We start from the raw sequence: 19,659 nt of genomic DNA, 5'->3' as shown, positions 1-19,659 counted from the left end.
TTCCCTTGAGATCTTGGATCATCCTTGCTATCATTACTCTGAAGTTTTTATTATATATGTTGCTTTTCTCCACTTAATTGTTCTTCTGGAGTTTTGTCTTGTTCCTTCATCTGGAGTGTGCTTCACTACCATTTCATTTGTCTAGGTTTTTGTGTTTGTGGTCTCTCTGTAGGCTGCAGGGTTATAGCTCCTCTTGTTTCTGGTGACTGCCCCCTAGTGGGTGAAATTGATCCCTAGATCAACTGTGCTGGCTTCCTGATGGGAGGAACTGATGCCTGCTCACAGGGGGATGGCTTTGGGTTTTATCACTTTGGTGGGCAGGGCCATGTTGAGGGGTGAGGTTAGAAGTGGCTGTGTGCCTAGAAAGACTTTAGGCAGCATGTCTGTTGATGGGTGGGTCTGTGTTCTTACCCTGTTGGTTGCTTGGCCTGAGGCTTCTTGGAACTCATGCCTGCAGGCTGTTGGGTGAGGCCAGATTTTTCCAAAATGGCAGCCTCCAGAGGAGCTCACACTTATGAATATCCTCTGGGACCTCTGCCTCCAGTGTGTTGCCCCCACAGTGAGCCACAGCACCCTTCCTCCCCAGGAGACCCTCCAAGACCCTCAGTAGGTCTGGTCCAGACTCTTACTGAGTGCCTTCTTTGCCCTGGGACCCCAGGCATGTGAAACCTCGTGTATGCCCTCTAAAGAATGGAGTCCTTTTTCTTCCCAAGTCCTGTGGAACTCCTTTGCTCAAGCCCCACTGGCCTTCAAAACAAATGCTCTGGAGGCTCCTTTTTTCCCAATGCTAGACCCCCAGGCTGGGGAACATGACATGGAGTTCAAAGCTCTCACTCCTGTGGAAGAGCCCCTGTGGTATAATTATTTTCTGTGTTTGGGTTACCCACCTGGTGGGCATGGGATTAGCTTATATCATGAAAACAATTCTCCTGACTATTGTGGCTTCTTTGTCTTTGGGTATAGGGTTTTTTTTTTTTTGTTTGTTTGTTTGTTTGTTTGTTTGTTTTTTGTAGTTTTGAGTCTATTTTGTCAATGGTTATTCAGCAATTAGTTGTGATTTTGGTGTTTTTATGAAGAGAGGTGAACTCGAGTCCTACTCCATCATCTTATCTCTAATCCTAGTTTGAACTCTTGCTGGTTTGACATTAAACTGAATCAGATTTAAAACATTCTCATGGGCCATTCTTATAGGTCCTGTATTTTGTAAGTCTTCCATTATGGTTTTTTCCTTCAGGTTGAATTTGCTGTAGCTTCACTGTGAACTAAGAATTAACTCTGTGAGATTGTGTTCTGGTTTGGGGAGAGAAATGGATAGTTACAATGAAGACAAATAGCAAAGAGTTCTGTATATCAGTCAAACAACAAAACTGGGCTAAACTTTTGCTGGGTAGAATGGCAAACAAAATGCACATTCCCAGTCAATCAATTAGAATTTGATAGTTGATCTTGCAATATTGTCTATTGTATCTTAACTGGCCATCTAGCCCTCTCTGTGATTGGTGGGTACGCTTGACCAGAAGGCAAGTAGCCCCATCAAAGAAGCCCCTAACGTCAACACCAGTCCCCTTTTGTTCAATGATTATACAGCCTTCAACATTGTACCTTACCAAGCACCTCAGTATACCAAACTTTGAAGAACATAACAAGTAAGTTATCTTAAATAAGTAGGTAAATTTTGTTTAAAAGTACAAATTCGGTTATTCATTCAAAAGCATTCAGTGGGTAACCTCTGTATTTCAAGAATTAGATAAAGTCAGGCTGAAGGGACAATGATGGAAAGGGAAATTGGAAGGATCTAAACAAAACTTTAAAGGGTAGGTATGTTGTCAAAATATCAATGTCTTTGAGAGTCTGACATCTGATTAAACAACTGCCTGAAAAGGATTTTGACCCAAGAACTGGAACCTCAGCCTTTGAGATACCCTATTTAAAGTCCTTTTAAAAAAATCTGGTTTTCTGCCTCTATCACATACATACATGTATCTATATTTATTTTACACATTTATTAGGAAAAAATTTATCTCTTTTTAAATAAAAAAAATTTCCACTTGGTTCACCAGGGTTCCATAATTTCTGCTGAAGAGAGAATAATGTTAAGGATTAAAAACACTCTCCCCACTGCTGGCATGGTAATCCTAAAAAGGCTGCATAGACTCAGCTGTAAAATGCAGGTTATCCCTGAGTTACCTATCGCCATTGTCAGAGAAAACAATACTCTCTCTGGAAGCCAGGACATTTTGCATGATTAAAGAGTCCCACCTTGAGGCCAAGTGCTGAAAGGCAGTGTAGCTAATAGTTGTATAGGGTTTCAGCAGTGCGTGTGATGAAAAATGAGCATGTGTGAAGCCCTCTCACAGGGTTGTTTCTAAACCTGAAATTTATTTCACTCCGATGACAACCAAAGTACCGCCTAGACAAAGGGATGCAGCTTTGAATTTAGCAGAGCCTTAAGCACTTACCTCTAGCTGTAGTTTGACTATTTCATTTTGTTTTTCCTTTTCTTGAGTTCTTAACTTTGCATTTAACTCTGAAATTTCCATCTCCTTTTTCTCTATCAGTTCTTTATTCTTTTCTTCATTTAATTCAACTGAATAAAAACAAACTCATCTTAGTTTAAAAATATTATAAGGTTATTCTTTTTTAGTATTTTAAACTACAAGAAAGTAAATTTTTATTAATAAAAACATACTTTAGAAACTGTTTACATGCTGGGTAGCTTTTACATTATTTTTGACAAGCCCCTGAAGAATTCCTGAAATACAAAGGTTGCCCATCGAATGCTTCTGAATGAATAGCCCAATTTGTACTTTTAAACATCTAGAGAATAGTATTCTGTAAATGCCTAAGAATAAATAGGAGATTTAATGGTTAAAGAGGGACACAAAGCTTGGTCCTAGGTATAGATGGCCTCACATTACTAGATGATTCTAGAGCTACATCTAGTGCCTACTGTACTCCATTCCATATGATTGGGCCTCTCTCATATTCACACCACATTGCTATGCTTTACTACATTTCCTCTTCTCACAACTTCCCCATTCCTGTTAATGATACTATGTTATCCAGGATGAGAGCCTTAAGGAATTCTTTGATTTTAGAGATAAAAGAGTCAAATGACTCATAATCTCCACAAAAAGGGGACCTCCATCATAACCAATCCACTACTAAATTAATTTCAGGCTTCATTTTTCCTCAGTTGGACTCTGAGTCTAGTCTATCTCCAGTCTCTACCCCCTACACACTGTTGCCAGGTTAGTCTTCCTAAAGCATACATCTTTAAGTAGAGCTGTAACTTTCTCAAAAACCTTCAATTACTTCCCATTGCCTTAGCCTGGTAATTCAAGAGGTCAAAGAATCCATCCCTAACCATGGTTTTTGGCTTCCTTCTTGCCAAACCTTTCTCTATAGTACAAAAAAGAGTTAGGAAATGAACTGTTGTTCCTTAGCATGTTTCATGTATTCTTCTCTGTATGTCTTGGCTTTTATTTTCTTTTTGTCTAGAGGCTCTTTTTCCTATCTTTACCAATCAGTCTGACTCCTATTCAGGATTTAGTATCAGGGTTAGTATTAAGGTTCCATCTTAGCCTGGGACGAAACAAAGTCTAGAAGAATATATTTAGCTATCCAAAGTCTTAGTGGAATTAACTTCCATCTGGTCTCAGCCTGTAGTGATTATATGCCTAGAGGCAGCACTGCTGAAGATATTAATGCATAGGAGTTGTGATTACAAGAACTAAAGCACTAAAATTGACCTATCTTTAGACACTGTATTAGAGGATAAGTATGTGATTTTCTTTACCATAATTCTCCTGAAAGATTTTATCAAGATTATGTTGGCCTTATGAAATGAACTAGAAAATGTTTCTTTTTTGTGTTAATTCTCTGAAAGAGTTTATGTAAGAATAGCATTATTTTTTTCTGAAATCTTTGGTAGAATTTCACCAGGAAAGCATCTGAGTGAGCCTGGAATTCTCTCTGTGGGAAAAATGTTTATTACAGACTTTATTTCTTTAAATGTCCTAGAACAGTTGGAAGATTTTCTATCTCTTCTTGTGTTTGTGTATTCTTTTTTCCCTCAAGGACATCTAATTCATCAAAAATTTCATATTTGTTGGCATAAAGATGTTCACTTATACAGTTATTATGAAGTTCATTCTCTTTTTAAAATTTGAATGATTTTCCTCATTTCTTATAGTGGTTATTTGTACTTTCTTCATTTTTCTTGATCAGTCTTGATGGAATAGCCGATTTTACCTTTTCAAAAGTTTTGAACCTGGATCTATTTATTATGTATGTGTTTGTAATTTCATTAATATCTGACTTCCTTCTAATTTCTCTGAGCTTAGTTTGATTCCCGCCTCCCTTTTTTTTCCCTCCAGTTCTATTGAGATATAATTGACATAACAGCACTATACAAGTTTAAGGTATATAGCATAATAATTTGACTTATGAACATCCTGAAATGATTACTAGAGTAAATTTAGTGAACATTTGTCATCTCATATAGATGAAACATTAGAAAATAATTTTTTTCAGCTGGCACCATCTTGAGCTCAGCCTGTGCCTCTCTGATGCCTTAATAAATCTCTCTTGCTTGACCAAAAAATGATAATAATTTTTTTCCCTGTGAAGAGAACTCACAGGATTTATTCTTGACAACCTTCATATATAATGTACAACAATGTTAATTATTGATCATGTTGTGCATTACATCCCTGCCTGATACTTACAGCTGGAAGTTTGTACCTTTTGACTCTAACTTCTTGATATATTTAAATAATTTATTTTTAACATTTCCTAATATTTGTATGTACAGCTATAAATTTACCCGTAAATACAGCCTTATCTCTGTGTCATGGGTTTTAATATGCAATTTTTTTTGTGTGTAATTAAGTTCAAAATAACTTTCTTTGGGATTTCTACTTTGATCAACAGATTTTTCAGAAAATAATACCCCCAGAGTTCTCTTGTGATACAGCAGGTTAAGGACCCAGCATTTTCACTGTAGAGGCCTGGCTTGATTCCTGCCAGGAACTTTCACACACCATGGACACAGCCAAAAAAAGAGAAGAATTTCCAAAAACATGGGCATTTTATAATTATCTGCATTTTATTAAGTTTATCTCAATAAACTTGATCTTTGCACTGTGGTCAAAGAACCTACTATGTATGATTTCAGACCTTTTAAATACATTGATATTTGCTTTTTTTTGGTTTAAGATATGGTCAGTTTTCTTAAAGGATTCATGCCTCCTTGAAAATAATAAGCATTCTGCATTCATTTTTTGGGCATGGTGGTTTACATATAACAATTAGTACCAGTTTGTTAATTTTGCTATATAAAATTATGTTATTACTGATTTTGTGTTTGTGTATACTTTTTCTTCCACTATAAGGTGTATGTTAAACTTTCTCACTATGATTGTAGATTTGTCTATTTCTCCTGCTAGTTTTGCCAAATTTTTTTTTTGTCTTTTTTCCATTTCTAGGGCTGCTCCCTTGGCACATGGAGGTTCCCAGGCTAGGGGTCCAGTCGGAGCTGCAGCTACCAGCCTACACCAGAGCCACAGCAACGCAGGATCCGAGCTGCATTTGCAACCTACACCATAGGTCACGGCAACGCCGGATCCTTAACCCACCGAGCAAGGCCAGGGATTGAACCCTCAACCTCATGGTTCCTGGTTGGATTTGTTAACCACTGAGCCACGACGGGAACTCCAAGTTTTGCCGATTTATGATGCATATATTTAAAGCCCTGATACTTGGTACATATAAATTTAGTCTTGTTATATCTACATGGTGGGTTGAACATTCTATTAGTATTGAAATATCCGTCTTTATCTTTAGCATTGATTCTTACATTGAGGTATACTTTGTTCAACACTAGTGTATTTATTGCCAACCCTATGTTGGTTACCATTTGCATGATATATCCTTTTCCAACTTTTACTTAATTTTCTTTATATTTTAGGCATTTTTTGAAAATAGCATACGATTTTAAATTTTATCCATTATGACAATCTTTGTTAATTTGGACAGCCAAGTTACATATAATGCATTTATTAATATATTTGGGTTTAAATCTATCAGCTTATTATTTGCCTTTTTTCCCATTCTGTTCCTTCTCTCTTTTCTTGCCTTTGGACCACAAGACTTTTTTTTTTTTAGTCCAGAATATTTATTTATTTATTTAAAATTACTCAATGAATTTTATTACATTTATAGTTGTACAATGATCATCACAACCCAATTTTATAGCATTTCCATCCCAAACCCCCAGCACATCCCCCCACCCCCCAACCTGTCTCATCTGGAAGCCATAGGTTTTTCAAAGTCTGTGAGTCAGTAGCTGTTCTGTAAAGAAGTTCATTGTGTCCTTTTATTAGATTCCACGTGTAAGTGATACTATACGATGTTGGTGTCTCACTGTCCTCCTGACTTCACTTAGCATGATAATTTCTAGGTCCATCCATGTTGATGCAAATGCAATTATTTCTTTCCTTTTAATGGCTGAGTAATACTCCATTGTGTATAGGTACCACATCTTCTTGATCCACTCCTCTGTCGATGAACGTTTAGGTTGTTTCCATGTCTTGGCTATTGCAAATAGTGCTGCAATGAATATCAGAGTACATGTATGTTTTTGAGTCATGGTTTTCTCTGGATAGATGCCCAGGAGTGGGACTGCAAGATCAAATGGTAGTTCTATTTTTAGCTTTCTGAGGAATCTCCATATTGTTTTCCACAGTGGTGCACCAATTTACAATCCCACCAACAGTGTAATAGGGTTCCCTTTTCTCCACACCCTCTCTAGCATTTATTGTTTTTAGACTTTTTGATGATGGCCATTCTGGTTGGTGTAAGGTGGTACCTCATAGTGGTTTTGATTTGTATTTCTCTAATAATTGGTGATGTTGAACATCTTTTCAGGTTTTTTTTTTTTTTTTTTTTTTTTTTTGCCATCTGTATGTATTCTTTGGAGAACTGAGTGTTTAGATTTTCTGCCCATTTTTTATTTTTTTATTTTTTATTTTTATTAATTAATTTATTTATTTTCCCACTGTACAGCAAGGGGATCAAGTTATCCTTACATGTATACATTACAATTACATTTTTTTCCCCACCCTTTCTTCTGTTGCAACATGAGTATCTAGACAAAGTCCTCAATGCTACTCGGCAGGATCTCCTTGTAAATCTATTCTAAGTTGTGTCTGATAAGCCCAAGCTCCCGATCCCTCCCACTCCCTCCCCCTCCCATCAGGCAGCCGCAAGTCTTTTCTCCAAGTCCATGATTTTCTTTTCTGAGGAGATGTTCATTTGTGCTGGATATTAGATTCCAGTTATAAGTGATATCATATGGTATTTGTCTTTGTCTTTCTGGCTCATTTCACTCAGGATGAGATTCTCTAGTTCCATCCATGTTGCTGCAAATGGCATTATGTCATCCTTTTTTATGGCTGAGTAGTATTCCATTGTGTATATATACCACCTCTTCCGAATCCAATCATCTGTTGATGGACATTTGGGTTGTTTCCATGTCCTGGCTATTGTGAATAGTGCTGCAATGAACATGCGGGTGCATGTGTCTCTTTTAAGTAGAGCTTTGTCCGGATAGATGCCCAAGAGTGGGATTGCGGGGTCATATGGAAGTTCTATGTATAGATTTCTAAGGTATTTCCAAACTGTTCTCCATAGTGGCTGTACCAGTTTACATTCCCACCAGCAGTGCAGGAGGGTTCCCTTTTCTCCACAACCCCTCCAGCACTTGTTATTTGTAGACTTATTAATGATGGCCATTCTGACTGGTGTGAGGTGATATCTCATGGTAGTTTTGATTTGCATTTCTCTTATAATCAGTGATGTTGAGCATTTTTTCATGTGCTTGTTAGCCACCTATATATCTTCTTTGGAGAAATGTCTATTCAGGTCTTTTGCCCATTTTTCCATTGCTTGATTGGCTTTTTTGCTGTTGAATTGTATAAGTTGCTTCTATATTCTAGAGATTAAGCCCTTGTCAGTTGCATCATTTGAAACTATTTTCTCCCATTCTGAAAGTTGTCTTTTTGTTTTCTTTTTGGTTTCCTTTGCTGTGCAAAAGCTTTTCAGTTTGATGAGGTCCCATGGGTTTATTTTTGCTCTAATTTCTATTGCTTTGGGAGACTGACCTGAGAAAATATTCATGATGTTGATATCCGAGAGTGTTTTGCCTATGTTTTCTTCTAGGAGTTTGATGGTGTCCTGTCGTATATTTAAGTCTTTCAGCCATTTGGAGTTTATTTTTGTGCATGGTGTGAGGGTGTGTTCTAGTTTCATTGCTTTGCATGCAGCTGTCCAGGTTTCCCAGCAATGCTTGCTGAATAGACTTTCCTTTTCCCATTTTATGTTCTTGCCTCCCTTGTCAAAGATTAATTGACCATAGGTGTCAGGGTTTATTTCCGGGTTCTCTATTCTGTTCCATTGGTCTGTCTGTCTGTTTTGATACCAGTACCACACTGTTTTGATGACTGTGGCTTTGTAGTATTTCTTGAAGTCTGGGAGAGTTATACCTCCTGCTTGGTTTTTGTTTCTCAGGATTGCTTTGGCGATTCTGGGTCTTTTGTGGTTCCATATAAATGTTTGGATTGTTTGTTCTAGTTCTGTGAAAAATGTCCTGGGTAATTTGATAGGGATTGCATTGAATCTGTAGATTGCTTTGGGTAATATGGCCATTTTCACAATATTGATTTTTCCAATCCAGGAACATGGGATATCTTTCCATTTCTTTACATCTTCTTTGATTTCTTTGATTAAGGTTTTATAGTTCTCGGCATATAGGTCCTTTACCTCCTTGGTCAGGTGTATTCTGAGGTATTTGATTTTGTGTGGTACAATTTTAAAAGGTATCGTATTTCTGTATTCCTTTTCTAATGTTTCATTGCTGGTATACAGAAATGCAACTGACTTCTGAATGTTAATCTTATATCCTGCCACTTTGCTGAATTTATTAATCAGTTCAAGTAATTTTGGGGTTGAGTCCTTAGGGTTTTCTATGTATAGTATCATGTCATCTGCATACAGTGACAGTTTGATCTCTTCTCTTCCTATATGGATGCCTTTTATTTCTTTTGTTTGTCTAATTGCTGTGGCTAGGACTTCCAAAACTATGTTGAAGAGCAGTGGTGAGAGTGGGCATCCCTGTCTTGTTCCAGATTTGAGTGAGAAGGCTTTCAGTTTTTCCCCATTGAGGATTATATTTGCTGTGGGTTTATCATAAATGGCTTTGATTATATTCAGGAATGTTCCCTCTATACCCACTTTGGCGAGGGTCTTGATCATGAATGGATGTTGGACTTTGTCAAATGCTTTTTCTGCGTCTATTGAGATGATCATATGATTTTTGAGTTTTCTTTTCTTTTCTTTTGTTAATGTGGTGTATGATGTTGATTGATTTGCGTATGTTGAACCATCCTTGTGAACCTGGGATGAACCCAACCTGGTCATGGTGTATAATTTTTTTGATATGTTGTTGGATTCAGTTGGCTAAGATTTTGTTGAGAATTTTTGCATCTATATTCATCAATGATATTGGGTGATAGTTTTCTTTTTAGGTGGTATCTCTGTCTGGTTTTGGAATGAGGGTGATGGTGGCCTCATAGAATGTCTTTGGGAGTATTCCTTCTTCTTCAACCTTTTAAAGAGTTTAAGGAGGATGGGCACCAATTCCTCTTTATATGTTTGATAGAATTCGCCTGTGAAGCCATCTGGTCCTGGACTTTTATTTGTAGGGAGTGATTTTATGACCTCTTCAATTTCATTTCTAGTGATTGGTCTGTTCAGTTGGTCTGTTTCTTCTTGATTCAGTTTTGGCAGGCTGTAAGATTCTAGAAAATTGTCCATTTCTTCCAGATTGTCAAACTTGTTGCCATATAGTTGTTCATAGTATTCTCTTATGGTTTTTTGTATTTCTGTTGTATCTGTTGTGATTTCTCCTTTTTCACTTATAATTTTGGTTATTTGGGTTCTTTCTCTCCTCTTTTTAGTGAGTCTGTCCAGGGGTTTGTCAGTTTTTTTTACCTTTTCAAAGAACCAGCTCTTGGTTTTATTAATTTTCTCTATTGTTTTTTGAATCTCTATTTTATTGATTTCTTCTTTGATCTTTATAATTTCCTTCCTTCTGCTGACTTTGGGTCTTTTTTGTTCTTCTTTTTCTAATTTGTTTAGGTGGAGGGTAAGTTGTCAATTTGGGATCTTTCTTCTTTTTTGAGAAAGGCCTGTATTGCTATAAATTTCCCTCTGAGCACTGTTTTCGCAGCATCCCATAGATTTTGAGAGGTTGTGTCTTCATTATCATTTGTTTCAAGGTAGTTTTTAATTTCCTCATTGACCCATTGGTTTTTTAGTAGCATGTTGTTTAGTCTCCATGTAGTAGGTTTTTTCTCTTTCCTTTTCCCATGCTTGGTTTCTAATTTCATGGCATTATGGTCAGAGAAGATACTTGAGATAATCTCTATGCTCCTAAATTTATTGAGATTAGCTTTGTGTCCCAATATGTGGTCGACTCTCGAGAATGTTCCATGAGCACTTGAGAAGAATGTGTATTCTGATTTTTTTGGATGTAGTATCCTGAAGATATCAATTAAGTCTAATTTTTCTATTGTTTCTTTTAGGATCTCTGATGCTTTATTGGTTTTCTGTCTAGAGGATCTGTCCATTAATGTGAGGGGGGTATTAAAGTCTCCTACTATGATTGTATTCTCATCAATATCTCCCTTTATGTCTGTTAATATTTGTTGTATGTATCTGGGTGCTCCTATATTTGGGGCGTATATGTTGACAATAGTAACATCCTCTCCTTGGATGGATCCCTTAATCATTAAGTAGTGTCCTTCTTTGTCTTTCTTTATGTCTTTTGTTTTAAAGTCTATTTTGTCTGATATGAGTGTTGCAACTCCCGCTTTTCTGTCATGTCTATTGGTGTGAAATATCTTTCCCCACCCTTTCACTTTCAATCTATATGAATCCTTTGTCCTAAGGTGAGTTTCTTGTAGGCAGCATATTGAAGGTTTTTGCCTTTTTATCCACCCAGCCACTCTGTGTCTTTTGATTGGAGCATTCAGTCCATTGACATTTAAGGTGATAATTGATAGATGATTATTTATTGCCATTTTGAACCTCGTGTTCCAGTTGATTCTATGGTTCTCCATTCTTCCTTTCTTTTTTTTTGGTTGGATGGTCTCCTGTTATTATCTGCTTGAGTGTTTTTTTTTTTTTTTCATTTTTTGCGAATGCAATATTTGGTTTTGGCTTGTGGTTGCCCTGTTTTTTAAGTATGCTAACCCCTTCCTATAATTGTGTTTTTTAGCCTGATGGTCCTGTAGGTTCAAATGCTTCATTACTATATTAAAATTAAGAAGAGAAACATACAAACAAACAAACAAAAAGGGTCTATTTATTTCCTAACATCCCTTGCCCACATTTTATGATTTTGGTGACTCTTTTTTTTTCCTTTTTAGTTTTATTTTGTTTGAAGCATGTTCATGATTAAATCTGTATGCTGGCTTATTTGAGTGACTGCTCTCTGATTGCGGTTTCCTCAGTCCTAGTTCTTCCTCTTTTTTTTTTTTTCTTTTTTCTTCCCTTTCCTTCCTTTCTTTTTGGTTTAGAGAAGCCCTTTCAGTATTTCTTTTAGCCTGGGTTTTGTGTTGCTGTATTCTTTTAGTTTTTGTTTGTTGGAAAAAAATTTTATTTCTCCTTCTATTTTAAGTGATATTCTTGCTGGATAGAGTATTCTAGGTTGCATATTTTTTCCTTTTAGCACTTTAAATATCTCTTGCCATTCCCTCCTGGCCTGTAGTGTTTCTGTAGAGAAATCAGCTGATAACCTTATGGGGGTTCCCTTGTAGGTAACATTGTGCTTTTCTCTTGCTGCCTTTAGGATCCTCTCTTTATCACTAACTTTTGCCATTTTTATTATAATGTGTCTTGGTGTGCATCTATTTGGGTTCAATTTATTTGGGGCCCTCTGTGCTTCCTGTACCTTGAACCCAATATCCTTTAGATTTGGGAAGTTTCCAGTGATACTTTCTTCAAATATATTTTCCATTCCCTTATCTTTTTCTACTCCTTCTGGAATTCCTATTATGCGTAGATTGGCCCGCTTTATATTATCCCATAGGTCTCTTATATTGCTTTCCTGTTTTTTGATTTGGTTTTCTGTCTGCTGACCCGATTGGGTGATTTCCATTATTCTATCTTCCATATCACTGATTCGTTCTTCTGCATTATTCATTCTGGTTTTTACTGCCCTTAGTTCAGTTTGTATCTCTGCAAATGAATGTTCTAGTTTTTCTTGGCTCCTCCTTATATTTTCTAGTTCCTTTCTGAGGGTATCTGCATTACTGTTCATATCTTCTCTTAATTCCTTCAGTATTTTCACTATTTCTCTTTTGAACTCCAGGTCTGTCAGACTGCAGAGATCTGTTTCATTGTTGACTGTTTTGGGTGAGTTCTCCTGTTGGTTTGACTGGGGGTGGTTTCTCAGCTTCTTCATCTTGCTTGTTGTTTTCTTTTTCCTGAGGGAGTTGTACTCTGTGACCGGGCAGTGTTTGCCTTGTCACTGCCGTGGAATGTTTCCTGAGGGCTGGCGTTGTTGGTCAGTCTTTTTTGAGGCAGTATGGCTTTTCTGGAGTGTTGATGGGGCTAATAGGGTCTCTTTGAAACAAAGGAGGACTTCCTGAGGGCAGACAGGACTGGGAGGTCCACACCACGATGGTAGCAGATTTCACTCAGTCAGGCAGAGCTTGCTCTGGTGTTTTTAGGCTGTGGGGTTCTAACAGTGGGTTGGCGGTGTTGGGAAGCTGTTCCTCAGGAGTGCAGCACCCCCTGAGGGCTGGAGCAGCTATCTGGGCTGCTGCAAAGCCAGGAGGCTCCTCCCCAGGGCAGCCTGACTCAGAAAGACCGCCCGAGAATTAGGCAGATCTTTTCACTGCCCGGCCAGGCTTGTTGTAGCTTTTCTGGGCTGCAGGGGGTCCTGCCTGGAGCTGGCAGTCCTATGCAGCTGATCCGTGAGAGCTTGGCACCCCCTGGGGGCTTTGGAAGCTAGCTGGGCCACTGCCAACCCAAAAGGCTCCTCCCGGGGCAGCCCAACTCAGAAAGACTGTCCGAGAATTAGGCAGATCTTTTCAAGGCCTGGCTAGGCATGATCTAGCTTTTCTGGGCTGCAGGCCTTTTCTAGGGGGCTGGTGCTGTTTGGTGCTGCTCTGTGGGGGTGTAGCCCCTCCAAAGGGCAAGCAGGCCTGTGAAGGGACAGCCCCTGTGGTGGTAGACTTCAGGCAATTGTTGAGGCCAACCCTCCCAGATGGCAGGCAGCCCCAGGTCCGGCGAGTGCGTAGGGGGTAGCGGGGGTGGGGGGAGGGGATGCACTGAGAAGCACAGCTTTCTGCTAGCTAGCGGGCCGGTAAGCTTGCTGTAGCATGGGAAATATTCTATGGGGACCCACCCCTTCTTCCCTCCCCTCCCCAGCACTGGCGCAGACCAGGCTCTTCTCCCAGGTTCCCTCTGTTGTGGCTTTCCACTCCCTCACCTCTAGAGTATTGTTCCCTTCCTCTGCGACAGCTTTGCTTTCTAGTCTCCCAGGCAGTCTCTGCCCCGTCAAACTTGACAGACCGGTTTCTAGACCTCCCAATCAGTCTCCGCTCCACCCCGCCCCCCAGCCCTTTCCTGGGGACTAACCTCCGGAGCCGAGGTCTCAGTGCCCAGCCCCCACCCAGGCGTCCCCCAGCCCTTTACCAGGGACTAATCTCTGGAGCCGAGGTCTTGGTGCCCAGCCCCCACCCAGGCGTCTCAATTTTTGGTGACTGTGCCCATAGTTTAGACGGTCCGTTCAGTTCTCGATTTGCTTTTCAAACTCCAACTTACTGCTACACTCTTCTCTGCATCTGGAGATTCCTTTGGTTCGTTTGATCTTTCCCCCGAGTAGGTGACTTTCCAGGGTGCAGGATCCCTTTCTCCTCCGCAGTTCCCTTTCGGGAGCTCCTGTCCTGCTGGGATTCACCTTCTCTCGCTCTCCTCTTTTCTCTTGTTTTACCTAGTAATGTCACAAACTTCTTGCCATTATTGGAGTTTAGGTTCTTCTGCCAGCGATTGGTTGCTGTTCTGTGCGAGTCATTCATCCTGTAGATGAGTTTTTTTTTGTTGTGTTTGTGGCAGAGGGCGAGCGTGTCCACCTTCTCTTCCGCCATCTTGTCTCCTCTCCTGCCCATTTTTTGATGGGGTATGTTTTTTTGGTATTGAGCTGCAAGAGGTGTTTATAAATTTTGGAGATTAATCCCTTGTTAGTCACTTCATTTGTAAATATTTTCTCCCATTCTGTGGGTTGTCTTTTTGTTTTGTTTAGGGTTTCCTTTGCTGTGCAGAAACTTTTGTTTAATTAGATCCCATTTGTTTATTTTTGTTTTTATTGTCATTACTCTAGGGGTGGATCTGAGAAGATGTTGCTGTCATTTATGTGAGAGAGTGGCCTATGTTTTCCTCTAAGAGGTTTATAGTATCTGGTCTTATATTTAGGACTTTAATCCATTTCGAGTTTATTTTTGTGTATGGTGTTACACATGACTGTTTTTATTCTCTTTTTTCCCTCTCCTATTACATTGATAGTCATTAGCTTGATAAATATTCCTTTATTTTCCTTCTTCATCTTTTTTTTTTGGCTGTGCTTGTGACATGTGGAAGTTCCTGGGCCAGGGATTGAACCCATACCACAGCAGCAGCCCAAGCCACTGCAGTGACAATACTGGGACCTTAACCCTCTGTGCCACAAGAGAACTCCACTCTTTTATTCTTCTTTAGTGATTATCCTAGTGATTAAACATGGATACTTGACTTGTAACCATGACTTGTATACCTGACTTGTTAGAATGTGGTAAAACTAGTACATTTACCACTCTAAAGATATAATAATCTTACAACATCTTAACTCCCTGTTTTCTTCCTTTCTTTGTGGCTTTGTATTATGTCAACTTAATTACATTAGAACTATGATTCTTAGAATTTCTTTCTCTATGTTCTAGGTTAGAGTTAGCCACAAGAGAAATCTGCATAATATTTGAGAAGTGGGGGTAAAGTAGCAGCCTATTTGTTCTGAGGTCAATGTGGGATGGTAGGCAATTTTGCTCCTCACACATGATGGCCTTCTGGCTGACCAAACCAGTAGCTGTTATTTTCCAAATATCCTTGTAGAGCATGAGTTAATGTTACAGTTCATGTAGTTGTCATTGAACAACTTATTGATATAGAGAAGCATCTTGTTTCACAGCTTCTTCTTTTCTCACCAGATTCCTCCTTTAGCTTTTATAAATACTAGATGTTCTTGTAGGCCTATGAAAAAGGGCTGGATATTTTCTTCTGACCTATCTTCCAGATTACTAATTTTGTCTTTAATTATATCTAATTGGTTATTAAACCAATACACTACCTTTTTTGTTTTCTTTTTAGGGCTGCACCTGTGGCATACAGAAGTTCCCAGGCTAGGACTTGAATTGGAGCTGCAGCTGCCAGCCTACCCCACAGCCACAGCAACAACAATGCAGGATCCCAGCTGCATCTGTGAACTTTGCTGCAGCTTGCAGCAACACTGGATCCTTAAACCACTGAGCAAGGCCAGGGATTGAACCTGCTTCCTCACAGACACTACCAACTGAACCACAGTGGGAATTCTTTACAGTTTTCAGTAATTGTGTCTTTAGCCTTCACATTTTCATATGTTTATTATGCTTTTCATTTTTCATCAGAAATCCCCATAGAGTCCTATAACTCATTGATTATATTAATTATAGTAATTATAAATCCCATGTTTGATAATACCATTACGTGGATCACAATTAGGTCTATATTTATTTAAAAGTTTTTACAGTTGACCTTGTTTAGATTGTTTTATTTCTTTCTTCTTTTTAGTGCTATACCAATGGCATATGGAAGTTCCCAGGCTAGGGGTTGAATTGGAGCTGCAGCTTCTGGTCTACACCACAGCCACAGCAGCATGGGATCTGAGCTGCATCTGTGACCTCTGCCACAGTTTGTGGCAATACTGGATCCTTAACCCACTGAGTGAGGCCAGGGATCAAACCTGCATCCTCATAGACACTATGCTGGGTTATAAACCCGCTGAGCCACAATGGACTCTTAGGTTGTTTTACTTATTTATTTTTTTAATTTTTTTTTAATTTTTTGTCTTTTTGCCTTTTCTAGGGCTGCTCCTGTGGCATACGGAGGTTCCCAGGCGAGGTGTCCAGTCGGAGCTGTAGTTGCCGGCCTACACCACAGCCATAGCAACGTGGGATCTGGGCCACATCTGCGACCCACACCACAGCTCACGGCAATGCCAGATCCTTCACCCACTGAGTGAGGCCAGGGATCAAACCCGCAACCTCATGGTTCCTAGTCGGAGTTGTTAACCCCAGAGCCATGACGGGAACTCCGGTTGTTTTATTTTTAAAGTCATGTTTACTCAGGTGAATATGACCTTATGGGATTAAAATTCCATTTGATGAGTTTTGAGAAACATATGCAATCACCTAACCATAACCACAAGCAAGAAATGGAATTTTTTCATCATCTTAAAAAGAGCACTTGGGCCCTTTTGCAGTAATTGCCCTTTTGGAGCAATTATTTATTTAATTTTTAAACTCTAATTTTCCTTTTTCTTGAATGCCATATGATCAGAATCAAACAGTATGTGGCCTTTTGGATCTGGTTTCTTTTATATAGTATAATGCTTTTGAAATAATCACATTGTTTGTGTGTCAGTTTGTTTCTATTGCTGACTGATTTACTACTCTTATGGACGTATCATAATTTGTTTATTCATTCACCAGTTAATGGATTTGCTTGATTCCAGATTGGGGTCATTATGAATAAAGCTGCAAAAAACATACATGTGCAGTGAGAAATAAAGTATTGTCTACCATATCAGTAAACAAAGGATGTAATAGTCATCAGTGCAGCCACCTCTGAGCTGGTGAGCCCTGAGGAAACTCAGGATGTGAAAACACAGGATACTGGCCCCAGATAGCTGAGGTGCATATCAAATGGATGATTTCAGTCAGCCCAGACCCTTGCATCTTCCCATACATAGAAAACCACTAAATTCCTTAACCTGAGATTTAAAGAATAGGTGTGAGAGCCAGAGGGGCTTTTTGGTAGTTTTCAAATAGTCTCTTACCAGAGCAATAGAAAATCTAATCATTGAACATCGGGAAACGCTTAGCCGAGAAGAAGGTCTGCTATGCTAAATCAGGGCCTTGGCTGGGAACACCTAATATCCTGAAAAATAGGGCAGGAACATCCGAATAAATGCCTGTGAGGATGCCAGCTTTGACCACTCCCCTAAATTCTCAGAATTTTCAGGGGTGAACTACTTTGTCCTAGTAAGAGTAGCCCTTACCCTGTGGTGAAAGATGCTGTAGAGGGTCCTCACATAATCTGTCCCACCTCCTCTTTTGGCTGCTAGGTCAATGATTAAGGTTAAAGCCCAGCATAACTTGCGTGGGGAATCCTGGGGCTGGTAAGTGGGGAAAGTGATTATACACAGGCAGATGGTAGAGAAGGCATGAGGAGGCTCTTGAAAGTTGCAAAGCTTGAGTGGATATTTTATGTGAGGCAAGAAAACTCACCAAAAGATTATGTTCCTTAGGAGGGCCCAGAAAACACACTATTAACCAAGGCCACCACCAAGATGTTCAAATCTGCAAACCAGGGCTGCCAGAAGTGGTGGTTATCCAGCTGGGCTCATTACTATCTATGGGGTTGGTGTCCCCTCCCCCACTACAAAAGAAGCCAGATGATGGTGCTTAACTGTCAAAAGCCAGGAGGCCACAATTATCATAATGACCAGGAAGGTTATTATGAGCAGCCAAAGGGAGCAGCCAAAGGGAGCTTAATTTTCAAGAGTTGTATGGTTAGGTAATAGATAAGCAGCCGATGCTGTTTAACAACTAATACAAAAAAAAAAATTAAGAATGTTATAATAGGCTGAGTGTACATGCCCCAATTAAAGAAATTATTCTTTGCTTGGTTCCTAAGCCAGAAACCTAGTTTAAACCTAGTTTTTGGTCTAGAACCTGATGGTTGGAAATACACAGGTCCCAAGGAGAAAGAACACTTCAGCGGTCCCTCTTCTATGGAAGAAACGTCACAGGAACCATGGAGAACCTGCTACCTGAGTCATATGGAAAAGTAGGTATGTGTAGGATAAGGGATGGATTGTTGTGGCCATGAAAATGCATCTTTCAGACCTCCAACTGCAGGGAACTAATTGACTTAATGTCTTCAGGACCATGTTTATGCCAAGTCATGATTCCCAGGAGCTGCTCCCAGATAATGACTGAAATTGTCAGGGATACTAAGGCAGGGTTGTTTCTGAGAGTTGCAGAAGCCAGTTGATGGGCAACTTTGGCTCAACTTTGCTCAAAATTTCTTATCAATGTGTTACAGTCTAAGACTTCTTCCCAACACACCTTCCTTTCTTCTTCACAGAGATTAGACCTGTGCCACAGATCAATAGCTCACTCTGTCTCCCCAGTTCTCCTCCTACCTACCCTCACAAATGTTTTCCTTAACAAACCTCTTGAATATCTGATTATGTCTAGGCATTTCTTTCTCAGAGGACCCCCCCGCCGCAAATTCCAAAACTCTTTTCTATAGTGGCTGTATAATTATACAGTCCCACTGGTAATGTATGAGAGTTTGAGTTATCCCACATCCTCATCAACACTTGGTATTGATAATTTTAAAAGATTTTAGCAGTTCTAAAAGGTGCAAAGTGGTATCTCATTGTGGCTTTAATTTGCATTTCCCTACTAACCAATTTATGTTGAACATGTTTTCATGTACTTATTTTTCACCTGTATATCTTTTGAGGGGTGTTCAAATATTTTGCCCATTTCCTCAATGGGTTATTTGACTTATTATTGAGCTATAAGAGTTCTTTATAGATTTTGGACAGAAGTCCTTTAGGAGCTATTATTTACATAGTATTATGAATTACCTCCCAGCCTGTGACCTATCTTTTTATTTTCTTTACACTGAAAATGAAGAACAGAAGTTAATAACTTTGATAAAGTTCAATTGAAAAATTTTCCTTTATTGTTTGTTCTTTTTGCTTTTCCCTAAGAAATTGTGGCTAGCTTAAGGTCACAAGGATTATCTTCTACGCTTTCTTCTAGCTGTTTTATAGATGTAGGTTTACATCTAGACCTAGCATCCACTTCAAGTAATTTTTGCATCTAGACTCATTAAGAAAGTTTTTAATGCCTTTAGGAAACAAAGGCATTAAACTGTCAACATAAGTTTATGAGACCTACTTTATTTAAGGAAGACAATTTCATTTGTGAAATTATATTCAATATGCTGAGTATAAAAATATGAAAGTTATTAACTATATATTTTATATTAATTTTATAAGAATATTAACTATTTTATATTAAATAATGTTAAGTGCAAACTCCATGAATCCAATTTATAAATGTAATTTATATCACTAAATGTATAGAAAGGTACGAAACCTAAATTGAGGTAATGTTTATTCAAGAACACTTGCAGGAGTTCCCGTCGTGGCGCAGTGGTTAACGAATCCGACTAGGAACCATGAGGTTGCGGGTTCGGTCCCTGCCCTTGCTCAGTGGG

General features: G+C 39.0%; 1 protein-coding gene across 2 annotated transcripts in view; it reads right to left on the bottom strand.

The window, feature by feature from the left end:
* CCDC152 (coiled-coil domain containing 152) overlaps nt 1-19,659 on the bottom strand; it is a 66,860-nt gene that overhangs the window by 2,914 nt on the left and 44,287 nt on the right. The window contains exon 7 of one of the 2 annotated variants that reach the window (XM_021076773.2): nt 2,460-2,587. In XM_021076773.2, the coding sequence (XP_020932432.2) occupies nt 2,460-2,587 (128 nt within the window). Of the gene's footprint in view, nt 1-965; nt 2,588-19,659 lie in introns of those variants that run through there. The other variant, XM_085002214.1, reaches the window with a different exon arrangement.

Source organism: Sus scrofa, chromosome 16, assembly GCF_054392235.1.
Source record: "Sus scrofa isolate SSC_HxYL_T2T_F1_AM1 chromosome 16, Sscrofa_HxYL_maternal_Yorkshire_Landrace_v2.0, whole genome shotgun sequence".
NCBI lineage: Eukaryota > Metazoa > Chordata > Mammalia > Artiodactyla > Suidae > Sus > Sus scrofa.
The sequence above is the reverse complement of the archived record's forward strand: the minus strand, read 5'-3'. Positions and strand labels throughout refer to the sequence as shown.